The 22,920-nt window shown below is 41.1% G+C and overlaps 1 protein-coding gene across 3 annotated transcripts; it reads left to right on the top strand.

Moving 5' to 3' along the window:
• The first annotated feature begins 209 nt into the window (after positions 1–209).
• On the top strand, positions 210–22,590 carry LOC121624727 (breast cancer type 1 susceptibility protein homolog). 3 transcript variants are annotated; one of them, XM_041962576.1, is made up of 21 exons: positions 210–279; positions 1,417–1,505; positions 1,603–1,656; positions 1,770–1,850; positions 1,951–2,039; positions 2,126–2,162; positions 2,287–2,417; positions 2,607–5,249; positions 5,477–5,550; positions 6,525–6,660; positions 6,963–7,014; positions 9,903–10,003; positions 10,714–10,898; positions 10,989–11,076; positions 12,220–12,297; positions 12,496–12,536; positions 13,080–13,163; positions 15,911–15,968; positions 18,107–18,180; positions 19,052–19,112; positions 22,278–22,590. In XM_041962576.1, exons 1-21 carry the CDS (start codon positions 244–246, stop codon positions 22,370–22,372), a joined length of 4,287 nt encoding a protein of 1,428 aa, XP_041818510.1. In that variant the 5' UTR covers positions 210–243; the 3' UTR covers positions 22,373–22,590. The 3 variants fall into 3 exon arrangements, with proteins under 3 accessions (XP_041818510.1, XP_041818511.1, XP_041818509.1); XM_041962577.1 differs by having other exon boundaries at positions 10,711–10,898; positions 19,055–19,112; XM_041962575.1 differs by having other exon boundaries at positions 10,711–10,898.
• The last annotated feature ends 330 nt before the right edge of the window (positions 22,591–22,920 follow it).

Below are 22,920 nucleotides of genomic sequence, written 5' to 3'. Positions count from 1 at the left end.
TAAACTCTTGTCCTTGGCCCTTTGTTTATTTACTCTCTATCTCTGCTCTCTTGTATTACCTGCCCATCTTACACTTATATGTGTTACTTCAGTAGAACTTAAAATAAACGAAAAGATGAATGAATATAAATTTAGTTACACACTCCAGGCCTGTAGGTGTCGCTGTAACATTAACTGCAAACCGCCGTTAAACAAAAGCAGAAGAAGACGATAGTTGCGGGAAAACTGAAGCGGATAATACCTATGTTGATAACTCTGAACTGTAGCTCAGAAAGCAAGGTAAAGTTGGACATTTTTGTATTTTACAAGTAGCGGGTGGTCTTCCAAAAACTGTGATTTACTCTTCGAGTTACATATCTCTCTGTCAACGTGTTTGCCTCGATTGTCTCAGTCTCACATGTCAGAAAGTCGGGGTTGCTCGAGAAGTTGTGTAACGTTAACCTCCCACAACAAACAGTAGCAGCTAGCATTCCTGGTGTAAAATGCTACCATCGTGCCACAAAGTGACTCTCAGTGGACACAGCTAATGCTAAAAAGTTTTCTACGGATAAGCTTAAAAAACTTCCATTGTACTTGTTCAATGATGAAGTATTTTGACACCTTCGGCTGCAACAAACGATTTTTTAAATTGTCAATTAATCTGTCAATTATTTTCTCGATTAACTGATTAGTTGTTTGGCCTATATAATGTCACAAAATGGTCAGAAAATATTTACATTTAATCAGAATCAGAGAACTTTTTCTTTAAAAAAAATACTCAACCAAATAATCTATTATCAGAATAGTTGGTGATTAGTTGAAAGCTAATCAATGAAGCGTTGCAACTCAAATCGAAACTCATTTCAGTTGCAAGTGATCTGTTTCCAATGATTCAAGGACACATAAAATACACAGCCCAGCAAGTAGCCACTTTATGAGCATGTGTGTAGTAAGCCGCCCTAAGTACTGTAGTTGCCTCAGTGACTCCCTTTGTAGATAATATGTTATATGGCTGCCTGGATAACAATACAATCTATGTCCACAGTGAAAGTGACATGACCGAAGTACACACAATTATACAAGTGTTGTAACTTCACAGCAACAGGGCCTCTTTGTTGTAATCAAAGACAAGGTCAGACTGAGTGCACCAGTATCTGTTCAGGAGTGTAAACCCTGTTGATGCCACTCACAGAGTGCTGTGGGTGATGATGGCAAAAGTCAAGAAAGAAGAAGAAGTAAATATTAATTTAAACATCACAATTATTCATCACAATTCACAGCACAGATGCACAATATTAACATCTTGAGTAGGTAATACCTGCTCTTCCAGTAACATGCTCACTTCATACTGTATAGTTTTGGCTACGATTGGCAGTTAGATTGGAAAGCAGCATGTTGATTACAGCCTCAGTGTGTGCTATGATTTGTCATTTGCAGCTTTTAAAAATCACAATGAAAACCCCAAAGGCCACAGATGTCAAAAAGGGGATTTCAGTCCTTTGGGAGACCCTGCAGTGTCCAATATGGTGAGTAAGCAAAATCTACTGCATCAGCACTAATTCTGGTGAATGAAAAGATTAATTTCTTATTTTGAAAAACTGTCATGCTCTTAATACTTTCTAGCTTGGACTTAATGACCACACCTGTATCTACTAAGTGTGATCATCAGTTTTGCAAGTAAGTGACCTTTGGTTATTTCTCATTTTGTTCAAGAAACTGGTATTTTTGTCTTTTGCTTTCTTTTACATGCACTCACAAACATGTTTGTGTTTCTTTCTTTTTTTTACCAGATTTTGCATGCTAAAACTTTTAGACAGCACCAAACAAAAGGGGGCTAACTGTCCAGTGTGTAAGGCCAAGATAACCAAAAGGTTGGACAAAATCATGAAATCAATAAGATCATAGTGAAACATTCCTTATTTTTAATACTTGCATTAAAATAATACATGTGTATTACTTTTACTGACACAGGAGCTTACAGGAGAGTCCTGGATTTCAGAGGCTTGTCACTGGCTTGCAGGACATGATTCGGGCATATGAACATGACACCGGCACAAACTGTAAGATTACGTCACAAACTTATTAAATGACTTTGTAAAAGGAACTTGCATTACATTATCTAATAAAATCTGTTTTATGTTTTCAGACTTAACTGGAATATCCCAGAAAAAAGGACAATCGGGGTAAGAAATCTGAACATTACCACTCAAGTGGTCTGTCATATGAAATAATGCAAATGATCATTTATTCACAACACTTGCTCGCCTTGTATTTTCATTTTATTTAATATTGTTTCATTCTACAAAGAGTCGCAGATGTTGAAGCTGCTAAACATCGTCATGATATGTCATCTGGAGACACACCTGACACTGACCATGACAATGTGGAAAATGTTTACAGTGATGATCTTCCAAGGTCCCACTCCTCAACTATAGCAGGTAAAATTTCGAGGGCTTGGTGGTACATCTTTCAACCTCGAATTTTTTGGCGAATTTGCTCGTATTTAAAGGTTTGTAGTAGTATGCAGTGGAAGGCAACACTGGGGATAATAGGTGATAGTTAGACATTATGCATTTCAAATGTGGGTTTTTTCCAAAAGGTTGATTATTTTTCATTTCCTTCTTTAGCCCAGAATGGTTTTGCAAGGCTTATGGGACTTGAAGACACCAGTCCCGTAACGGCAGAAAACGAAGGCCTGGACAGTGGCCTTGGGGAGGCACCACCAACTTCTGACAGAAAAATGCACAGCCCTACAAATAATTTGGAATCAATGGAAACAGAATCGTCTGAAGTTGCTGAAATGGCAGCAATAACACACAAAACTAGAGGCAAAGTGAGAGTTCCCAAATTGAAGAAAGCCTCTCCTTGTCCATCATTAAGTCCAGACGAGACCGAACACCAGCCTTTAAAAAAGTCCTCCAGGAAGAAGCAGAAAAAGGATTCGGGGCCTGACAAGATTCTTAATCAGAAACAGAAAAAAAGTCTAGAGAAAGTCGCTGAGTGGCTCATGAAAGTTCCAGCTGAAGGAAGTCTCGAGTTGGAGAAAGCGAACGAAGACAGCGATGACTCTGACAGCTGTTCTTCCACTTCAACAATAGATGTCAGGCAACATAGCACTGATGTGAATCCTAGGAGGGAGGATCGAGCTAAAGCCCTTGAGGACCAGGTGTTCGGGGCCGTCTACAAGCGAGAGCGGAGAGGGAAGAGGACCGTCTCTCCTCCGCTAAATGTTTTTGTCAGCCCACCAACAAATAAAAGGAAAAGCGATATGGAGGAGGAGCAACAAATGATAGAAGAAGTAAAGGACACCAGCAGTGACATCATTAAAGAAGCAGAACAGATGGAAGTCGTGGATGAAAATAATGATGACAAATGTGGGGAAGAGTTGAACAACTTTGCAGGTGACAAAAATAATGAGGTTCCTGTGTCTGATATTGGACAGCAGCAAACAGAAAGAAAGTCAAAGAGGAGGACGCGTAACACTCCGCAACAGGTTGACAGTGATTTGCTAGAGCAAGCTAAGGCAAAGTCAGAGAGCACTGAGGAAAAGAAAACTGATAAGAGGAAAGGTAAAAACACAAGGTCGGAAAAAGGCAAGCATGCTAGAGTGACAAAACCTCTTGTTCTGGTTGGAGTACAAAATGGAGAAAGCAGTCCTCAGACCAAACCAAGGTCAGAAGAAGTTCAAGTTCAAATTGAGAATTACCCTAGTAGCGAGGACCACGAAATCCCCGTCACAAGGAGCACCAGGAGAAGTAGGAGACTTCAAGTCTTTGCTGAGGAAGTCCAGGATGGTCACAAGAAAGCAAACTTGAAAGCAAATATACCTGAAAAAAGCAGCAATGTTGCAAATCAATCTGAGGACGCTAAAGGTGGAACATTGGATAATACAGCATTGCCGAAGAATGAAAACATGACAAAGCTGCCCGAAAGAAACGGATGTATTTATGATCAAGATTTAGGGGGAATAGAAGACATGGAGTGTGGTGAGAGGACATCTTATGTGAGCCCAACAGAAGGTGCTGAAGAATGCATTGCTGAAGTGCCAAATCCTGAAAGTTTGTCTGAAGCTAGTGCTGCTTGTTGTGTCCCTGTGGTCCCAAGCTCTACAAGTCCAACTGAAGCAGCTGTGGTAGATCCAACACTTGAAAGTGACAATCCGGCCAATCGCTTCCCAGATGGTATTCAGTTGGAGACTTCAGCCCGTGAGACCAGATGTGCTGGAACAGAAAACGAGGAGAAGAACGACAGCGAGCTGGACACAGAGCAACTGCTCAAGACCTTTAAAGCTGCCAAGAGGAAATCTTTCCATCTCGGTGGTCCAAATGCGAAAAGGAGCCGTAGTTCAGACCGAGAAGATGTTCAGCGTGCTGAGGCAGAGGAGAACCGGCGTGTTTGTTCTGGTGTTGAATCTGCAGACAATCCCATACACACAAAGATATCTGAGATCACCAGCCGAGAGGCATTAAGAGACGATGAGAACTCGTCATGTAGTGACTTGATCTCTCCTTCTAACTCGCCAGGCCTGAAAAGAAAAACGGTCGAGAAACCAGATCAAGTGGTGGTCGTAGCCTCAATCTCTGATAGCAGTTGCTCTAGTCAAGTCACAGCGGGTGGCAAATGTGTCTCCAGGAATAGTGTTAGCAGTGCCCTCACACCTAATAAAGTGTCAAAATGTGAGGCAGAAAGTCCTCACCTGCCTGTTGTGCCTCAAGTGGTAGAATCTGGGCTCTGCTTCATGGTCGTTGAACACGAGGAGCTAAACGAGGCCTCCCAGTATTCTCAAGTCACAAAGGAACAGCTTGATGGTACCTTGAGGGAGGAGGTAAGAGACGGCATTTCTGTGGGCAATTCCAGCCGAAAACGTTCGGTCAATGCAGAAAACGAGTCCTCTTTAACTCCCGATGGCCTCGAAATGCCAGTCGTGCAAATTGCAGACGAAGCAAAGTCGTGCGGCCGTGGCAGCGGAGAGCTCAGCGCCCTGTCCTCCATTGAGAGCATGCCGAGGAAGAGGACGAGGGCCCAGAGGCTCGCGTCTTCCTCTGACTCATCAGATAGCAGCGCAGAGGGATTTCTAACTTTGGCGGAAGTTTTCAAGACATCGGCTCCTCCCCTGCGCCGTGAGCCGGGAAGCTCAAATGAAGCTGGGAGATGTGAGGGAGCTACGGCTGAGGGAGAGGAACAGTTGTGCCGTCCACCTGCATGCCCAAGCCCCGACTGCGTTAGTTCCAGCCAAGCATCTGTGGACTTGTTCGGCACGCCAGATGAATGTAAGTTGATTCTCAGCCACTTGGCCACTTTTTTTAAATCCTTTGTTTTTTTTTGTTTAAGGCTACGTTTTTAGGTTTGCAGCCAGCTGAGATGAAGCAGCACAATAACTCTTCTCCTCTCTTACTAATCTGCCATAGATGTGCTTACTCGGTTGTTTCCCACTGTTAGAATTTGTGTATCTGTGGGAGGAAAAAGCTTTTTTTACTTAATTATTTCCTCTCTGCAGGTGATGTCCCAGTAAATGACCCCGGTGTTTCTGTGGAATCATCACAATTTTCAAGCGAGGTCCTTGTTACCCAGGTAAACATGATTATGTTCCCAGTTCCTTTGTTTTGTTTGTTTTTTATACTTAGTTGGATAAATGCACCTTCTGTTTTAAATAACATGTGATTCAGTCTATGAACAACCTTTGAATCTTGACAGAGGGGTTAGATTTTCCATTAATTCGAACACAAACATTTGAAGTCCCTTCTATATGCTTGTTCAGCATTACCTGGTCACACTGTACTTCCGGCGATGCACTGTCACGCTACGCCCCAAAGAGGGCGCCCCTCACACTTTCCCAAACCATACTGTCAGCTCCTGGATGACAGACTACCTCGCTCAGTAAAAAATGTCCCCCTCAGCAGCTTTCTAAATTGCGTTTCATTTACGTTAGAGGAAATGCCGCCTAGGAGATGATTCTTGTTTTCTACCTCATCCATCTTCCGGCGCTCTCACTTTTATCTGTCGACTGTATTTGACTGGGGAGTTCAAGTTTCATGCCCCGGGGTTTAGAAAGGGGCCCAGGATTACACACATCTGAGAATACAGAGCGTCGGTATTATTGTGCCGCCTGCTTGTGTGTCTGTATACATAATCAATGCTCCCGCTCAGGAAGAAAAGGATGAAATTCAAAGCATTAGTTCAGTGAAGCATTGACACACACTTTTAAACCAATATAATCCGTTCCTCCCAAATCTGCACCAGTTGAAAAAGCTGTTGTCACTTCTTAAATATTATATAATTCTTTGTATTCTCCACACTAAGTGATGTCTGGCTGAAAAAGCAACAATTCTTTTCTAGTAATGACTAAGTGGCTCTGAGTGTGGGTCCCTCCTCACTGATTGACAGTCATTATTGTTTTCATACGTCAGCGCAAGACGCCAAATGTGCAGCCAAATGTGTCCCTTTATTTGATCTTTTTTTAATTGTAAATGTTGCATTGCGTCTTTCCTTTTCCACTCCCTGTTAAAGTATATGACTCAGTTTTGCTTTCCCCGCTTCCCTCTCAGCAAAAGCTGGAGATACAGAAGGAGCTGGTGAGATTGGAGAAGTTGATGGCTCTTGTGTCAGAGGTGCTTCAGGAGAAAGAAGAAAGTCCTGCAAAAGAAGTCCCCTCGAAAACCAACCAAAGCAGCAAAACCGCAGGTGAGCCGACACGAAATGTAGAACGGTTCTTTAGAGGTGACATGATTAGCCGATTAACTGATTATTTTTTGTTTATGACATATCTTAACCAAAAATACCACAAACCCATTGTTTCCAGTCTCTCTAAGGTGGATATTTTGGTTGGACAAAACAAGCAATTTGGAGACTTGCAGATCAACGCAAAGACACTTGATTTCTACCTTTTTCTTCTTTTCTAAGGAGAATATATCTCAGTGACACCAAGCTGAACTCTTTTGTTTTAGTTGAACTGTTGAGAGCTGGTTATTGTTTTGTGTCCCCAGGCCCAGACACTCACAGACCCCTCCCGTGTGACCAGGTCACAGGTTCTGACAGGTAAGTAAAGCGTTATAGAGTGAACTTTTACCACTGTTGTGTAGAAATGTCTATTTCTACTTTTTCCTCTCTCCTGATATAAAAAAATTGTGTGTGTGTGTGTGTATACAGTATATAGTGAGAGAAAAATTAAATAACCATCAGATAACATCTTTTCATATATATAATGTTATTTGTTCTCATTATTTCTTATTATAATAAATTTGTTATTCATTACTATGAACCACAATATTTCATGAAAGAAAGAATTTTTGACTGAATATTTTGAATATGTGATAAACACTGAAAAAGTTTGTTACAAATTAAGCACAAAATATAAGAATCATCATCAACACACAATATTTTTGGCAAGAAAAAAAGCACAACAGTAACCTACAACACAATAGTCAATCTGCGTGGGCTTTAATTAGCTTCAGTGATTAGCCGCTCTTGTGGAAAACTCCAGGGTCTCACTGAAGCAACAGGCGTCATGCTCAACCTCAGTCACTCTATGAATAAACGCTGCCTGTCTAACATGAAAACACGAAGGCTTGGTTCACAACATTAAGTCACTGTTTGCAGGAAATGAGAGAAGCTGACAACAACACAGCTAAATGAGTGTCAGGAAACAGTTCTGCGTGCTAACTGCACAGAGGACGTTCATTCATCCGTCTGATAATATGCTCGTTGAAAGTATTAGCAGGAGTCGTCAACGTATGACTTTCTGGTCTGATCATAAGCATCAGTTTTGCATTTGTAACTTTTAAGCAATAGGACATTGTGGAAGCAATGCATCATCACTTTCTGATGGACAGCGATATGAGAAGATCGATATCACTCATATCTGACATTTAGTGTGAAGCTATTTGCCGTAGTGGGTTAGTTTAGCTTAGTGTTTGTTTGTTTGTTTTTTTTGGTTAACTGGCTGAGTGACAAAAGCAAATCTGCTGTGACAGTCCTCGAACTCAAACCTGACTTCAGTACCAAATGTAATGAAATTATATCTGCCCGGCTCTGTTGTATTTCTCTCCTCAAAGGGTTGGATACGTCGTTAATACGTTTTAAATGGAGCTATATTTCAATACCACCATATTAGGCGGAACAATAACTGGAGCAAGTGGCATGTAATTGGTCTCTCTCAGTCTGTAACTGAAGGAGGAAGTTTGTGTGTGTGTGTGTGTGTGTGTGTGTGGTTCTCAGAGTTGATGCATCTCAAGAGGACAGGTGGATAATCTCACTAATGAACCCAGAATCTTCTTATGCTGCGTAGAATAAAAAAGTCATTACTGACTGCATCTTATATGTCATTTAGAGCACTTAGAGGGGAACTTGTGTTGCCACCGTAATTTATCTCTACCGCTTGACTGCTTCCCCCCAACCTCTCGCCTTGCAGGGTTCTAAGTGCTGTCCTCCAGGGAAGGGAGAGGGTGAGAGCCGAGTAAGACGGCAGATGAAAACACAGAGGGCCTTAGCTATACGGGTTCTAAATTAAAAAGCATACACTTTGTGAGCGCATTGGAATGAATGGTTTGCATTGGAATGTATAAAAAGTTTTCAATGAGCCATTATCACTTTGGTGAAGGTAATTTAAATGTCTACACGCTGCCAGCAGTCAGTATTTCGTGAGTCTTTGAGTGAATAAATGAAACCAAAAGACAACAAAGGAAGGGAACTTCCAAAACTTGATTCATATTACTAATAAAATAGCTTGTAATCAACTGATAACAAAGGACAGGAGTAATTGGATATAGAGTTTTAAGGTGTGATTCAACAGTTCCATCTTCCTTCCTTCGTAAGTGCACAGTGCAGTCAGTCAGGACAGCTTTGTGTCTTTTATCGTTTTGCTCGACTCCAGCATATTTGATTTGAAATGAAACGATGAGTGATGCTATTAGTTTATATTGCTGCTATTCGGCTTCAGGGGCACATAATGCAGCAGAGTAACGACCCTAAACATACAGACATGACAACCCAGGTTGTTTTTTTTGTGTGTGTGTGTGTGTGTTTTTCCTACTGCCAAGCAGTGTAATATTCTTGATTCTCGAAGTCAGTCACTTGACTCTAAATGATCATGTGTCTCACTCACTGGAGATGAGACTGAAGGAAAAAAAAACAATGGCGCATGGCTGCATTACAAACCAAGTATCTGTTAATGTTTGTGAAAGACTTCAGAGACCATCAACTGCAAAGGATTTGTAAGCACGTATTGACTTGAAGTGTATGTTAATATTTTCTGTCCTGTGAAAAAAAAGAAAAAAAAAGATGGAATTTCTACACTGTTCATTTAATGTGTGCAAACACCTTCAAACTGAAGCTGTCATCAGCATTTTAAGCATATAGTGATGGTTTCATTACAACAGGAGTCCTTGTACTTCCTGACTGCACCGTATATTGAGTAGTGGTGGAATGTAGCTAAGTACATTTTGAGGTGCTTTACTCAAGTATTACCATTATATACTATTTAATACTTCTACTTCTACATGACAAAGATAAATATTATACTTTTGCTCCACTGCATATATTATCATACAGTACTAACAGTAATTACATTATTTATTTACATACTGCACAAAGATCAACTTAATATCAACTCGAAATAAAATATGGTACATTGTTATTATATAAACGACCAAACTGGATGTAGAAAAGTCAATAGTAACTGTAAAATGCTAAAGCATCACTAATAATAGAATGTAAAGAGGTGTTTTTTCTGCATACTGAGTAGTTTTATTTTGCAAATGCAAATACACAAATGATCAAAAATCAATCAAGCACAATATTGATGAATTAAAAGCGCTTTGATCTGCCTGTACCAACTTGCAGATCAGTGAGAGACATTGCTACCACCTTCACCATGTTTTATTATTATTTCCTTAAGTTTTCCACTAAAGCTAATGTCTCTTTTGCAGGAAATGTGTTCCAGAAGCAGAACAGGAGCCCAGCACAAGACCATCTGATGGCAAAGAGGTCACACAGCCCGGTGTGTCAAAGCACTGCATTGCAGATATGGGTAAGGCAACTGGTGCAGAGCTGGAAAGAATGAACGCACACAGGAAAAACGTTTGAGACATTGTTTTTTGTCTTTTCTTCCCCCAAAGAAATCTGATGATTCCACACTTTTCTACCCAGATTCTCCAAGTACAGATAAGGAAGTCTATATGTCAACTGTCACTTTAGGATTGTGGCTCTTTTATTGCTTCTCCAGATGTTTTTAGTGTGCTGACTGGGTTTGGTTTGACTGAGTTCAGCAGAGTTCACGAGGTTCATGTGGTGCTTGGTAGCCTGACTGTGTGGTTAATGGAGGTTGGGCGGGATTGGTTTAAAGGTCCAGTGTATGGGATTTAGTGGCATCTAGCTGCGAGGTTGCAGATTGCAGGCCACTGAATACCCTTCGCCTAATGCTTTCCTTACAAGCATGTAGGAGTTGGAGAACCTATGGTGGCATGAAAGGCCAGTGTTTTGTCCATTCTGGGCTACTGTAGAAACATTGCAGACAGGAAGAGGACCTGCTCCCCCTTTAAATATAAAGAGATCAGCGTAAGCTAACAAAAACACAACAATTCTTATTTTCAGGTGATTCTACACAAATGGAAACATATGATTATGATATTCTATTTCTGCGAATAGATCCTCCTAAATCAGACACACTGGACCTTCAAGCTCTAACTGCTGATGGCTCTTTCTTTTCATCTGTTTGTTTTCTCTCCCTCTCTTCAGCAGCACAACGTTCCGCACCCACAGCGCCGAGTGTAAAAGGCACCGGACCCTCCAAGACACTTAGTTCAAGTTCAGCAGCCAAACAGAGCAATGGTTCACCATCAGACGGGCAGGAAGACAAAGAAAACAGAGATAGAAGCAAAGCAAAGATGGTGCTTGTGTCATCTGGATTAGGGCCCAATGAACAGGTGCCCATTCACCCTTTCGGTCAGTTAATGTGTTTATCTAGTTCTGTCCTCAGTTGGATACATTAAACAATTTGATGCTGTCGCCTGCAGATAATGGTGAAAAAGTTTGCCAAGCGAGTTGGTGCCCGTGTGGTCTCCCAGGTGACGCCAGAGGTGACCCATGTCATAATGCACACGGGTAAGCACACTCAAATGCAGGTGGTATGTGTGTGTAGGGCAACAATGTTCCTTTAGTGGAGACTGTAAGTGTTGAATCCATCCACTGGACTTATGTTTGATACACAGAAGAGCATTGAAATCGGCTGTTGAAAATCTAAGTCCTGTTTTTAAGTCCTGTTTTTCAATATTTTCTTGAGCCGGAACGTTTTCATTTCCAGAAGTACATTTTTCTTTGCACATGTAGCTACAGCTTGTTTTGTGTCTCTTTTTAAAGCACTCCTCAGTGATAAGCTCTCTGTGTCTGTGTCTCCCTCACCCACTCACTCTCTCCTCCATTCATCCGCTTGTTGCTAATTACCCTCCCTGATAGATAATTTTTAATTTCAGAGCTCGCTGTCTCCAAAGCACCATATTAACTGTCACTGTTTAAGAAGCCTTTTTAAAAAAATGTTTTTATGGCAGCTGTTTCCTGGGTAACCAAAAAGTGGGAATGTTGGGCCTCTTGATCTTTATGGTTCAAGGCTGGACAATTGGCAAATAGTAATGATTTGACATGCAGCTCTGTTTGAGGCGCGTCAATAACTTGCACTTCATGTTTACCTGGACTACAACACAAAAGATAATTAATATATTTCATTAAGGAAGAATAACCCCCAACACTGCTCATCAACTGCGCCTCTGAAGCTAATCAGTGTTTTAGCGTTTGCTCCTCAACTGTTTGGTGCAGCTCATTCATACTCAAATATGAATTCCTACAGAGACATTGACGTTGGCTATTCTCTCTGCTGTGTCCCTTCAAACTTAATTCACAGAGTTAGATGTGAAAGTATACTGCCTCTGCATGGAGTTTTTCTCTGCTGCCTCTCTCTGCTGTTGCTGGCCGATATATTCGTCCAGTTGTCAAACCCTATCCTGGACGTATCATGGACATCAAATTTGTAATTGTGGGAACTAAAAAGTACATGTATATTTAAATCATATTGTTCCGACAGCTTTATTTTGCATTATATTAAAGCTTTCAGCATCATCTTAGAGCATGCAGGTACTCTTCTTTCACACATACTGTTTGTTTCTGCATATCATGTTGTGGCGCGTTTATGTGCACACACGCACTCTTCTGCGTCTTTTCACACGTCCCCGTTTCTTCTCTCGTCTCTGCCAGATGAACGACTGGTGTGTGAGCGCACGCTGAAGTACTTCCTTGGCATTGCAGGCAGGAAGTGGGTGGTGAGCTTCCACTGTAAGTCCCGACTCCCTTTATTGTCGAGCTCCATCGCTGATGAGTTTACAACAATATAATCTAAGCACACAACAACGTGGTGCGGAGGGATAGGCGGGAATAAAAGGACTGTTGCATAATACAGTAGCAACCAGAACAGTTTGTTTGTGCTTCTGACAATAAGCTCATAAGTATTTTGTTCTTATTTCCTCTCCGCAGGGATTTCAGAGTGCTTCAAACAGAAGAAAGTCTTAGATGAGGTAGGCCCGCCTGTGTGCTCCTTGAATTTGCGCGTCGATGATTTCCTGCTACTTCTCCCTATGTCCTGCCGCTGAATTAAGGCTGCGTGATGAATCTCTCCATGTGGTTCGCTTTGATACCTCATAAATTATTTGTCATCCATTTGCTTTAGCAATTCCTGCATCTAGTTCGGTGCTATGCTAGTATAATCCTTTGCCAAGCTTTGTTTAATATCCCCATTAATTTAAAACTATTTCTTCATCGTCCACGCCAGTTTATAAGCGTTTTTTATGCATCATCTAGTGTATGTAAAGATGGACTCCATACAATTATAAAATGAACTGTCAAGTTGAAGAATGTTCAGGGCACTCCAAGGAGCACATTTGACCCCTGAAATAAATCAAATAATGGTCGCTGTCTGTCAGCAGTCCTTTTATCAGCTGGGAGTGAATAATTGCTTCACTTATTTAAAAGCTGATGGCAACAGGAAGGTTTTATACCACTGGGATTAAGGTTCACATGCTTAATGCAAATACTGAAGTCATTTTGCACGCTTCCAACAGAGTGTCTTTGAAGTGAGAGGTGACGTGGTGAATGGAGCCAACCACCAGGGCCCGATGAGAGCTCGCAGCACTGAAGACAACCACGTGAGTCCCTTCCACACTGAACACGATGCCTATTGTAAAGTGTTTATTCAGTCTAAATCGGCTCCACAGGTAAAAGCTTAGGTCAGGGATCTATGGGGCTGGAACAGTGACTTTAAATTGTATCAGCACTGAAAAATAAAATGCAGACATTCAAAAACATTTAATTTTGTTCTAGTATTTTTTTGTATTTTCTTGTTTAAATGACAATCTTCAGATTTTTTTTCTTCGTGTCTGTCTTCTTTCAATGAAAGCTGATTGAGAAGATAAATTTACAGGGCCTTCAAGTTGGAACCACCAACTCAATTGATTCAGTCTAATTAAATAGATTTTCTACTGAACCAGTGAAACGTTGAAATGATGATGTTGTTTAGTAGTGCTGCATAATACAATATAACACTTTCAAATGCTTTTAAATCAGAAAAAAAATAGAGTCCAGCTATGATTTAACGATTTTTTATATTCAGAAATCTTGTTTTGTCAGGGGCCTTGTACAACAATCATCACAAGCCTTTGTTGCAGATTTAGCTACCAGCTCTTTACCATCCGCAGCACGTCCCTGGCCTGGTAAACACAATCGGGCATAGAAAGACTTCATGTTCATGTCTGAGTGAAGGATCATCTCATCTCTCTCAGCAGATTTGTAATGATGTCTGGCACAAGCCAGTTCATCCTTGGTGCAGCTAGAGCACAATGAGTTAATAAAAAAAAAAAAAATTGCGGGATGGCAATGCTAGGCAAGGTTAGCCATGGAGTCCGATAGAAGAGATGACTGCGTCCTTAAATAGGCAGCAGCAGCAGCAGCATTTCTTAAAATCAAATCACAAAAACTAATAATGTAATAATGTGTACACAGCAGCTGCCACATTAGAACATACTGAAACACTCGTTCACCTGTCTAGTTGGCAGATAATGTTCTGGGTCTCTAAGAAACAGCCATTAAAAGTACTTTTTTAAATGATATTTTTCAGCGTTTTTCCTCTTTTAGGTAGGACAATAGAGACAGGAAATACTGGGAGATTAATATGCATCAAATGTTTCTTGCCAGAATCGAACCGGCAGGGTCAGTGCAGCTACCTAGTTTGCTTCTTAGACCACTGGGCCACCAGGACACCCCATTAAAGAGTAATTTAACAGTCAGTGAAGCAAACTGAAAGCAGTGCAGTCAGCCAGAAACAGAGCAGTACGTACAGTATTGAGTGAAGAGACCCATCTCTTTCTTACAATATAGATGCATTTAAGCTGCTTGCTCTCCATTTCATCCATCATTTGGCCCACAAAGGCCTTTATCGAGACATAAGTCCATTCTATCATATTATCAACACGCTATACTGTAGATTGTGGATCAGGTGGAGAGGCAGAAGTCAGCCAGTCACTCAGCCTGATCACAACTCCTAAAACATGTCAACAACCGTCACCTGTGTTCCTAAAGAAGATTTAAAACCGGTAAAATCTAATCTCGTCTTAACACTAAAACCTTTCAGTGGAAAAGGAATAAAGACGTTTAACGCTGCCGTCACTGGCAATTATTGCCATCTTTATTGGTCGTGAAGGTGCAATGTCTGACCACAAAGCATAGTCTGACTCTGTGAGGGAAATCAAATAAAGTTTCTCAACAAACAACACTTGAACCTGTTTCTTCCTATTGCACCAGCCTCTTAGCTCAGGCCCTGTTGTAAAAAGCTAATTGTAATTTTCCTCTTGGTGTAAGGCCAGCAGGGCCGGTTCTGTTGCCAGCGAGGGGGAAAATTAGAAACGGCTAGATGTCATGTTGGCCGTATCGCTGCCTTTGAAGAACCTCTGCTAATTGAATTAGCTAGTAATTTCAGGCTTATTTAAGTGGCTTCAACACAGGGCCGACGCTTTGATGGAGCCAGACAAATTGTCCCGTTCGTACTCGCTTTCTGTCACCTGCACAGCTGTGACAAACAGACCAACAGATGAAATGAAGTGCCAGGACTCAGAGTCTGTCACCAGAATGTTGAAGTCAGTCAAACTGTGTGTGTGTGTGTGTGTGTGTGTTTGTGTAGGGTTTGCGCGTTATCACATCACACATTTTAATACCTCCTGAAGGACATTAGGTGTTGTCTAAATTAAAAATCTGTAACAGAAACACTTTTTCATCTCACCGAGCACCTCCGGCTAATGATCATTATGGACGGACAGGGAGGTGTGAGAAATTAGTACTTCTATCTCTTGCAGCTCGGACATTTATCTTCCAAACACTTCCATCCAGCCGCGCGCTGTGTATGAGGCTGCGATGTCAGTTGTACATTTCCTTTTGGGTAGTTACCATGGTTCAAGGAAACAATTTTACATTCCCATTTCAAGCAAGCTTATTGACTTGGAGTGCAATAAAACAAAGTGTCCCTGGTGTGGGGCAGGTCGTTTTTCTTTGCGTGCTTAAAGCGTGGTATTACTTCGGTGAGGGCGGCTCTGTTTGCTTTTTCCAGTTCGACTCATCCCTGAAATTACAGTCTTACAGAGAGCAAAAAATGAACACAACGAGTGAGGAATACCTGATAGAAGTTGCGAGATATGCTTGGTGAAATGCTGCCGCCCAACCAGTGTAACCTTTCAGGGAGAAGAGTTCGGAAATATGCTCAACTCTGTTGTTCCAGCTGTCCATGTACAGTATTATCGAACGTTGTCCGAAGGTTGACGTCACTCAATAAATGTCCTCTTTTGCTCGGCTTAAGAAATTTTGCAGACATCTGACAGTAGATTATTCTCTTCTTTTTTCTCTTCAGTTGCTTATGAAGGGCTACAGGATCTGCTTCCAGGGGCCGTTTACAGACATGACTACAGGTAAATCACATCAGCAACATGACTTCTCCGAGTAGAACTCTACAGAAGTTCTATTTTCCGTGTAGTGTGTGGGACCAAAGGCTAAAATGTGACGGGAACAACTGCTGAGATGGCACCCTATGTGCAGAAAATGGAATGATCAGTAAAAGCAGCACCACATATCTTCATATGTCTTTCACCGTTAATGTGGTGTTGTCCACCACCACCAAAACCAAGGCTGTTTATTGGTTCCAGTCATAATGCTTAGCTAAGCTAACCAGCTTAGTGTTGAGCTTTTCCTTGTGACCAATAAATGTACTGAGCGAGACATTTTACAGTTGAAAGTGAAATTATCAAACTATACGGGTGATGCTTTTGCTAAATTCCCACAAAATCTTCTGTCTTTTTGTATTGTGGCTTCTTGTTTTCAGTCAATGTACAGGTCAGATTCCCCCATATCAAATTCATGAAAAAACATGTTAAGTTAATTAATAATTTTTTTAAGTTAATTGTTGCTAAACTGGTTTTCCCCCAAACCTTCAGTCCACTTATATTACTCCTGGTTCATGCAGAGATGTCGGCATGAAACTGACATTTCTTTACACCTTATAATGTATGGTATAAAGAGTCTAGCTATGATTGCTCATTAGGCTTAGATATATCATAAAATATATCATCCACTTTTTAGCTATCTCTAGTGCCTTAATATTCTGTCTACCTGAAGCTCAGTCTTGTTCAGTTTTTTGTTTGTCAGAGAAACGCAGCACTTAAAACACCACAGGAGCTGCAACACGTCAATTATGTCTGTGATTACTGACCACATATGCAAGGGTTTTGGGTTTTTTTTTACCCTTCCATTTGCATAAGCTTTCAGAGGAAAGACTGCAACAAAATCTCAGGTGTTATTTCTTTGGAATTGTTGCTTTTTCCCAGCTGCTGCCATGCTGGCCGCACTGTTCTGTAGACTCAATCAAAAATGACTTTGCTCAACCCCACTTATTCAGTTTTATTGATGTCAGTGTCCTGCAGGACTGCGATAGACACCCGCTTTGCTTTAAAGAGAAGGGGAACAATATCAATAAAAAGGACGGTTAAAGTACCGCACACAGGTTTTGACTGGCACAGTCTGAAACCTGGGCTGTTTTTTAACCCCTGTCATTTTGGCACTGGATAACAATGACAAGTGGCTCCAGAGTGTGGGAGGATTGAACACGGTGTTGGGATGATTTTTGGTGTGGTGTTGTCATATTGCACAGCGGTTGCTATGGCGTCAGTTAGCTGGCTGGAAGAAGAAAGTGGAAATGAGCCTTCAGTCTTATTCAGAGTGTTTTTGCAGCTCCCATCTTCTTAAGTTGGCATGAACATCCTGGTCTTACAATTTCCTGCACCAGCAAGACTTTGGTCTTAATGATTTAATGGCCTTCAGCTTCAAGTCAGAGAAGAGTTTGGTTGCCCTTCATACAACATAATTTTTTGCTTTGCCCTTACAACATGAATGGATTGACAGATCATGGGTGAAGGTCTCGGGGGGCACGTTTCTTAAAAACCCACAAGGCAGCACTCTTTGGTTTTCAGCTTCCTGGGGCTCTTAAAGTGCTCCTGCAGCATCCTCCCTCTGCCTGCTGGATCGATGGAGCTTTGCTAATGGGTCGACATCTGCTAGCTAGCGTGAGGAGTTTTAAGACTTTCTTTCACATGGCACACGCATGAGGATGGAGTCTGTTTTCCTCAGCCCAGCCATCCATTATTTGATTGCTCATGTTTGTGTATGTTAAACACAGATAATCTACGGCATAAACTGAGTGTTCTCACGTTGAAGGCAACAAGCAAGGGAAGCTGTTGATTTCAATTTTTTTGAAGGCGTGCCAAAATATGAAGCAGACTTTTTCAAAACCAAGTTAAATGTGTGTTGACTGACTGATTGAGTGAGATGCACATATTGATTTGAGTGGAGTCTTAAGTATTGACCTGTTTTCCATCCCTCTTATCAAAGGAAGTCTGAGCTTGAAATGAGTCGGCTCAGTATCCCCTTGGGGTTAAAGGGGTGAAAGTAGAGAGAATCACATTAAGGTGTGACCAAGGACACTTTATCAATCAGGCTCTCCCCAAAACAACCAATATTTACAGCTAACTTTTGTGTATGTGTGTGTTTATTGCAGATGAAATGGAGTGGATGGTTGAGCTGTGTGGAGCAGCTGTAGTCAAAGATCCACTTCTCCTCGACAGTAAACAGGTAAGAGTGACCAGCCTCTCCCACTTGAAAGAATCATTTGAAAAGTCAGTTATTGTGCCACGTTGCATTCAAGTTGGTCAGTATCATTTTAAAAAATGCTGAAATGCAGGGATGATTGTTGAAAATCAGACCCGTGGTATTTAAAAGTTTGCAGGTGAGGGATTAACAGAAAAGAACAATCGGAGATCTGTCACCTTGATGCTCTTTGTGTTGTATTACAGTTTTTAGCCATGCAAACGCAAATGAGTCTAATGCTTTGGTGTATGAACTAATGACTTTCCCATCAGCCGCAGCTGGACTTTACAGCTAAGTTTTGCAAATGTTAGCATGCTAAACTAAGATGGTGAACATATGGTGAACATTATACCTGCTCAACGTTGTTAGCAACAACGTTAGCATTTAAGGTATAGCTTCACAGAGCTGCTAGCGTGGCTGTAGACTCTTGTGGCCTTATACTGTATAATGTTTCAGTTTTAATGATTCCAGTAAACTACTACCTGGCAGTCTGTAAAGTCCATGCCTCCCGCAACGATGGTGCCTCTGTTACAGCTAGTGCTTATTCTTAGTCTCCTGGGTCTAATTTTATTTTTGGAAATGGCACACAAATGCAGTGTTTAGCCAATTTTCCATTAATAATGTTTAAAATTGACTAATGCTGAAAATCCCCTGAGCTATTAACCGCCAGAGCCTAATCAACAATCCTTAAGCCAGCAGGTTTCAGCCAAGAGGTTTCATGTTGCTATTAGATAATCTGACAGGCAGGGAAAATAGTGAAAATATGTCTTCTTTCCAATGTGGCTATAAGAGCAGTGTATATGTTCTCCTTGTTGCTAATTTTGTAAGTCTAATTAGGCATCTTTTTCTTGCCCAGAAGTCCCATCAGCTGGTCATTGTTCAGCCTGGATCAGGGTCGTCACCATCCACATACAGCAGTGAGTCTTAAAATAAAATTTCATTTTCACCTAATTCTTTTATAACACTTTCAATCTTGTCTCTATTCTCACTCAATCTCTCTCTCTCTCTCTCTCTCTCTCTCTCTCTCTCTCTCTCTCTCTCTCTCTCTCTCTCTCACACACACACACACACACACATTCACAGTTCATGAAGGTAGAGAATAGACTGACAGCAGCAGCGGGATCTGATTACATAATTCATACATGGCGTCTCACAGGGGTTCAAGTCCGGTGCATGAATAGACCTGTTGAGCATCAGACAGGAATTGTGTGTGATGGGCAGTATGCCAATATTTATTAATATTACCAAATAGGACTAGATGTCATTGGTTATCATTCAATCTTGAGATAATATAATGGTTTTCTAAAGCATAAGTTACAAGTTTACGGAGAAAATATTATGAATTCATGTTGACAGTTTTCTATGAAAATAAGAAGAATGAGAATAATGACCAAAAAAGATTTCCGTGATACAAAATGAGAGTTCCTGCCACCAAATCTCTTGTTATCCAGTATTAGGACACAAGAAAAGGCATCAACACTTACCAAATAAACCAAAAGGGGGATATTTTAATTAATTTAAGGCAAATAATTGAGACAAGTAAGAGGATTTATTGATTTATAGCTTTTGAGAAACAGAGGGTTTGCAAATGACTAGTTTTCCAGCTAGCAAGCTACGTTTGCTAATTTGTTCCAACTCTTAAAAAGTTACTTTCTCATGTTTGTAGTGTTTTCTGACATGAAACAAACTCTTAACTGAAGATTTGTCATGATGTTTTGGACAAAAAAGACAATGGTTTCTGAATTGAGTAGCTAGCATGTACCTATCTAGCTAGCTAGCCAATGCTAGACAGCCCTCATTGCCAGGCTGCCTTCATCAGCTGCTAATGCCTGATAAGCTTGTCTCACTCAAAAAAGAGTAAGACCATTAACGTGTTTTATTGTGATTTAGAAAAGGAATTGAACTGTTAATTACAATTATGTTTAAGATTCCCCAGTCTGACGCTAACAACCATTAGCGAAAGCAACGGCATGTTATAAATCCCTTTGCAAAATTTGAGATTGGTGAAGCTATTCAGAGGTCGAGCTCCAGGTAGCCTGTTTGCCATTATATCCGTATTCAAAATCAATATTTTCCAGTGTGTGTTCAAAAGATCCTATGAAAACATCATCCTCAAAATATCTTTGCATTATCGACAAGGTTATCGCAATTCATTCTGATATCGCCATCTCTCCTTCTTTTCAATGTGATTACACATTAGCATGACAGATTTACTGTCCCCTACGCTAAAATCCCCCCAACACACACACCTCCCCTCCCCGCTGCTTCCTTTTGTCCTGTGCACGAGCGCCACCTGTTGCTGACTGGCTGGAATAGCATATTGTGGCCTGGTCCGAGCCACTTTGTTTCCCATTTCCAGCTAGCTGACAGTGAAGAGATATTTGCAAAATTTCACAGTCAGCGAACATCAGAAATCTCTCTCCAGAGTGAGTCACCCCACCTTTTAGGGCAAGGTTTTGGATTAAAGTCAGTGCATTTGTTGCATAAAGGTTAACTTTAACATTTACTGTTTGGTGACTGGCTAAAATATTGTTTAAGGTCAGATTTCTTATCTTAATATGCTGCAGTGAATGGACAGTCCCCAGAAGCATATAGAGACAGCCTGTGCACCTGTCTGCCCATTATTACGTGGATTTGAATGTGTTTGTGCCTGTGTGAGGACCAGTTGGAGGGTGACAGAACGCTGAAATGACAGACGCTGCCAGCCAAAATGAGACAGGTTCCCAACAAGAGCGAGGGGAGTGACTTGCCAGGAAAGCGAGTGTGATGGAAGTTAGGCAGCAGAGAAATGGCCAACAGAAAATGTCATATTGGAGCGAGTGGGGAAATGTCAAAACAAGTTGGCCACAGAAGAGAGAGGCTGCCACTGCACGAGGAGGGCTGACAGTTTGAAACGGAGAGGGAGCAAGTGGCTCTGAGCCCCCTCCTCTCCTTCCCCTCTCCTCGCATCCTAATTTGCACTGCTGCATATTTAATGCAGCTTTTCCCTCTTCTACGTCCTTTGGCACTCATAGCCCAGGTAATCGAGTAGCCCATCACCCTCCCTTTCTCTCTTCACCCTCCCCTTTATCCTCTTCTTCTGCACCATTGATTGAAATCACACACATCTCTCCCTGTAACCATCCCTCTGATGTAATGGAAATGTGTGAGTGTATGTGCACACTCTCCAGATTATATGCTTCGAGACGTATTCTGGACATGACAGGTCAGGCCTGATCTGTGGTGATGAGCAAAGATTTGTTTTTGTGAAGGTTTGAAGCAGCCGAGTTTCTGGGAATACTGACGTGCTGTCGGCTTCAGCACTGATGGCTCTTAATGTTGTATCAGAGCTGAAGCGTTAAATACACAGTATGCATATAGATGTATACTTTAAAGGTTAGTGTAAATATACACAAACAACATAAAAACGGATAACTGCGGTGAAGTGTGTGTCAGGAAGTGACAGGAGAGGTTGAGAAATGTTAGGCCCAATAATGATGAATGGATCAAAAAGAAGGTGAAGATGTTGGAGCTACAGTTTGGATGTAGAAGTACTTTGAAAGCTGATACTTTTAACTAATAACTATGCATGATAATAACAAGTTAAAGTGTTTTTAATCATGATGGATGAACAACATTTTTACTCAATAAGAAAATATTCAAAATTTAATGAATATCAATGAATTTGATGCAACACAACGTTGCGCTATTTTTCATCGAAGCCATGTTCTGCAGGACAGCCCCCACACGCAGCTTGAACACGCCAGGTAAGTGGGTCTGACGGAGGCTGCTCTCACGTTCGGGCTACGCCTACTTGTTTGCAATGTTTGACCAGAAACGGACGTAGCTTTTTCATTCCTCCGACACAGTATCTGACTACATGCATATAGCCACGAAGTCTGCAACTTGCCTCTGGTTGCATTTCTAAGAGGTTTTTCCAATCCACTCAACCTTTTACACAATTTCTGCGATATTCTGCATTTTACAGGTTGATTCAGTTTTTATTATCAAATTCCACGATTCTGTCCGTGTTTTCTGCATCGCCAAGCTCATAGGCCTCTTGATTACATATGGATGTAAACCCTCTATTATCTGCTCAACAGGTCTCTCTAAGCAGGCTGCTGTTGTGACACGTGGTTGGCTGTTAGACACCGTGGCAACCTACACCCTCCAAAACTACAGCAAGTACGCAACATGAGCCGAGGAGCCTCGTGCATTAATCCCACAGCCATGCATCGTCTTCTCATTACCCGTTTTACAACTTCTGTTTTTAAAGTACTCTATGCAGGATTTTAAAACGCAACAATGTATAGACTCATAGACTGTCATTCACATCTGTTCTGATAAGCTTAAAGCTCTTTGTGTCTTTGTGGATGCATGGCATGATGTAAATAAAATCAACAGAAAATGCTTGAATTCAGTCTTTTCTTCTTTTTGTTTGTTTTATAGCGCAGTAATTTGTACACACATATACATCTGTCACAACATAAGTCCACAATAACTCTATACCGCGTGTGTGTATACAGTATATAATATAAACAATGGAAATAACAGTCAAACTTGACTCTTAATTGACCAATATTCTGAAAAGTTGAGTTTTCAGTAGCTAGTACTTACAAATATAAGAAGCACCTCAAACAGTCAAGTACTGATTACATTGAAACATTTGTAAAACACTCACACACACATCGAACATCTCGTGTGTGCAAGCCTGTGATCATCTAAATACGGACATGATGCAAATGG

This window comes from Chelmon rostratus, chromosome 21, assembly GCF_017976325.1.
Source record: "Chelmon rostratus isolate fCheRos1 chromosome 21, fCheRos1.pri, whole genome shotgun sequence".
Taxonomy (NCBI): Eukaryota; Metazoa; Chordata; class Actinopteri; order Chaetodontiformes; family Chaetodontidae; genus Chelmon; species Chelmon rostratus.
Note: the sequence above shows the minus strand (reverse complement) of the source record. Positions and strands in the feature narration are given on the sequence as shown.

What these genes read in the sequence shown, in the direction of transcription:
- LOC121624727 (XM_041962575.1), top strand. Translation starts at nt 244, where the DNA reads ATGTTGATAACTCTGAACTGTAGCTCAGAAAGCAAG. An exon ending in GATTAGGGCCCAATGAACAG is followed by an intron (nt 10,899 to 10,988) that starts GTGCCCATTCAC and finishes TGTCGCCTGCAG; the next exon opens with ATAATGGTGAAAAAGTTTGC. An exon ending in GCAGCACTGAAGACAACCAC is followed by an intron (nt 13,164 to 15,910) that starts GTGAGTCCCTTC and finishes TTTTCTCTTCAG; the next exon opens with TTGCTTATGAAGGGCTACAG.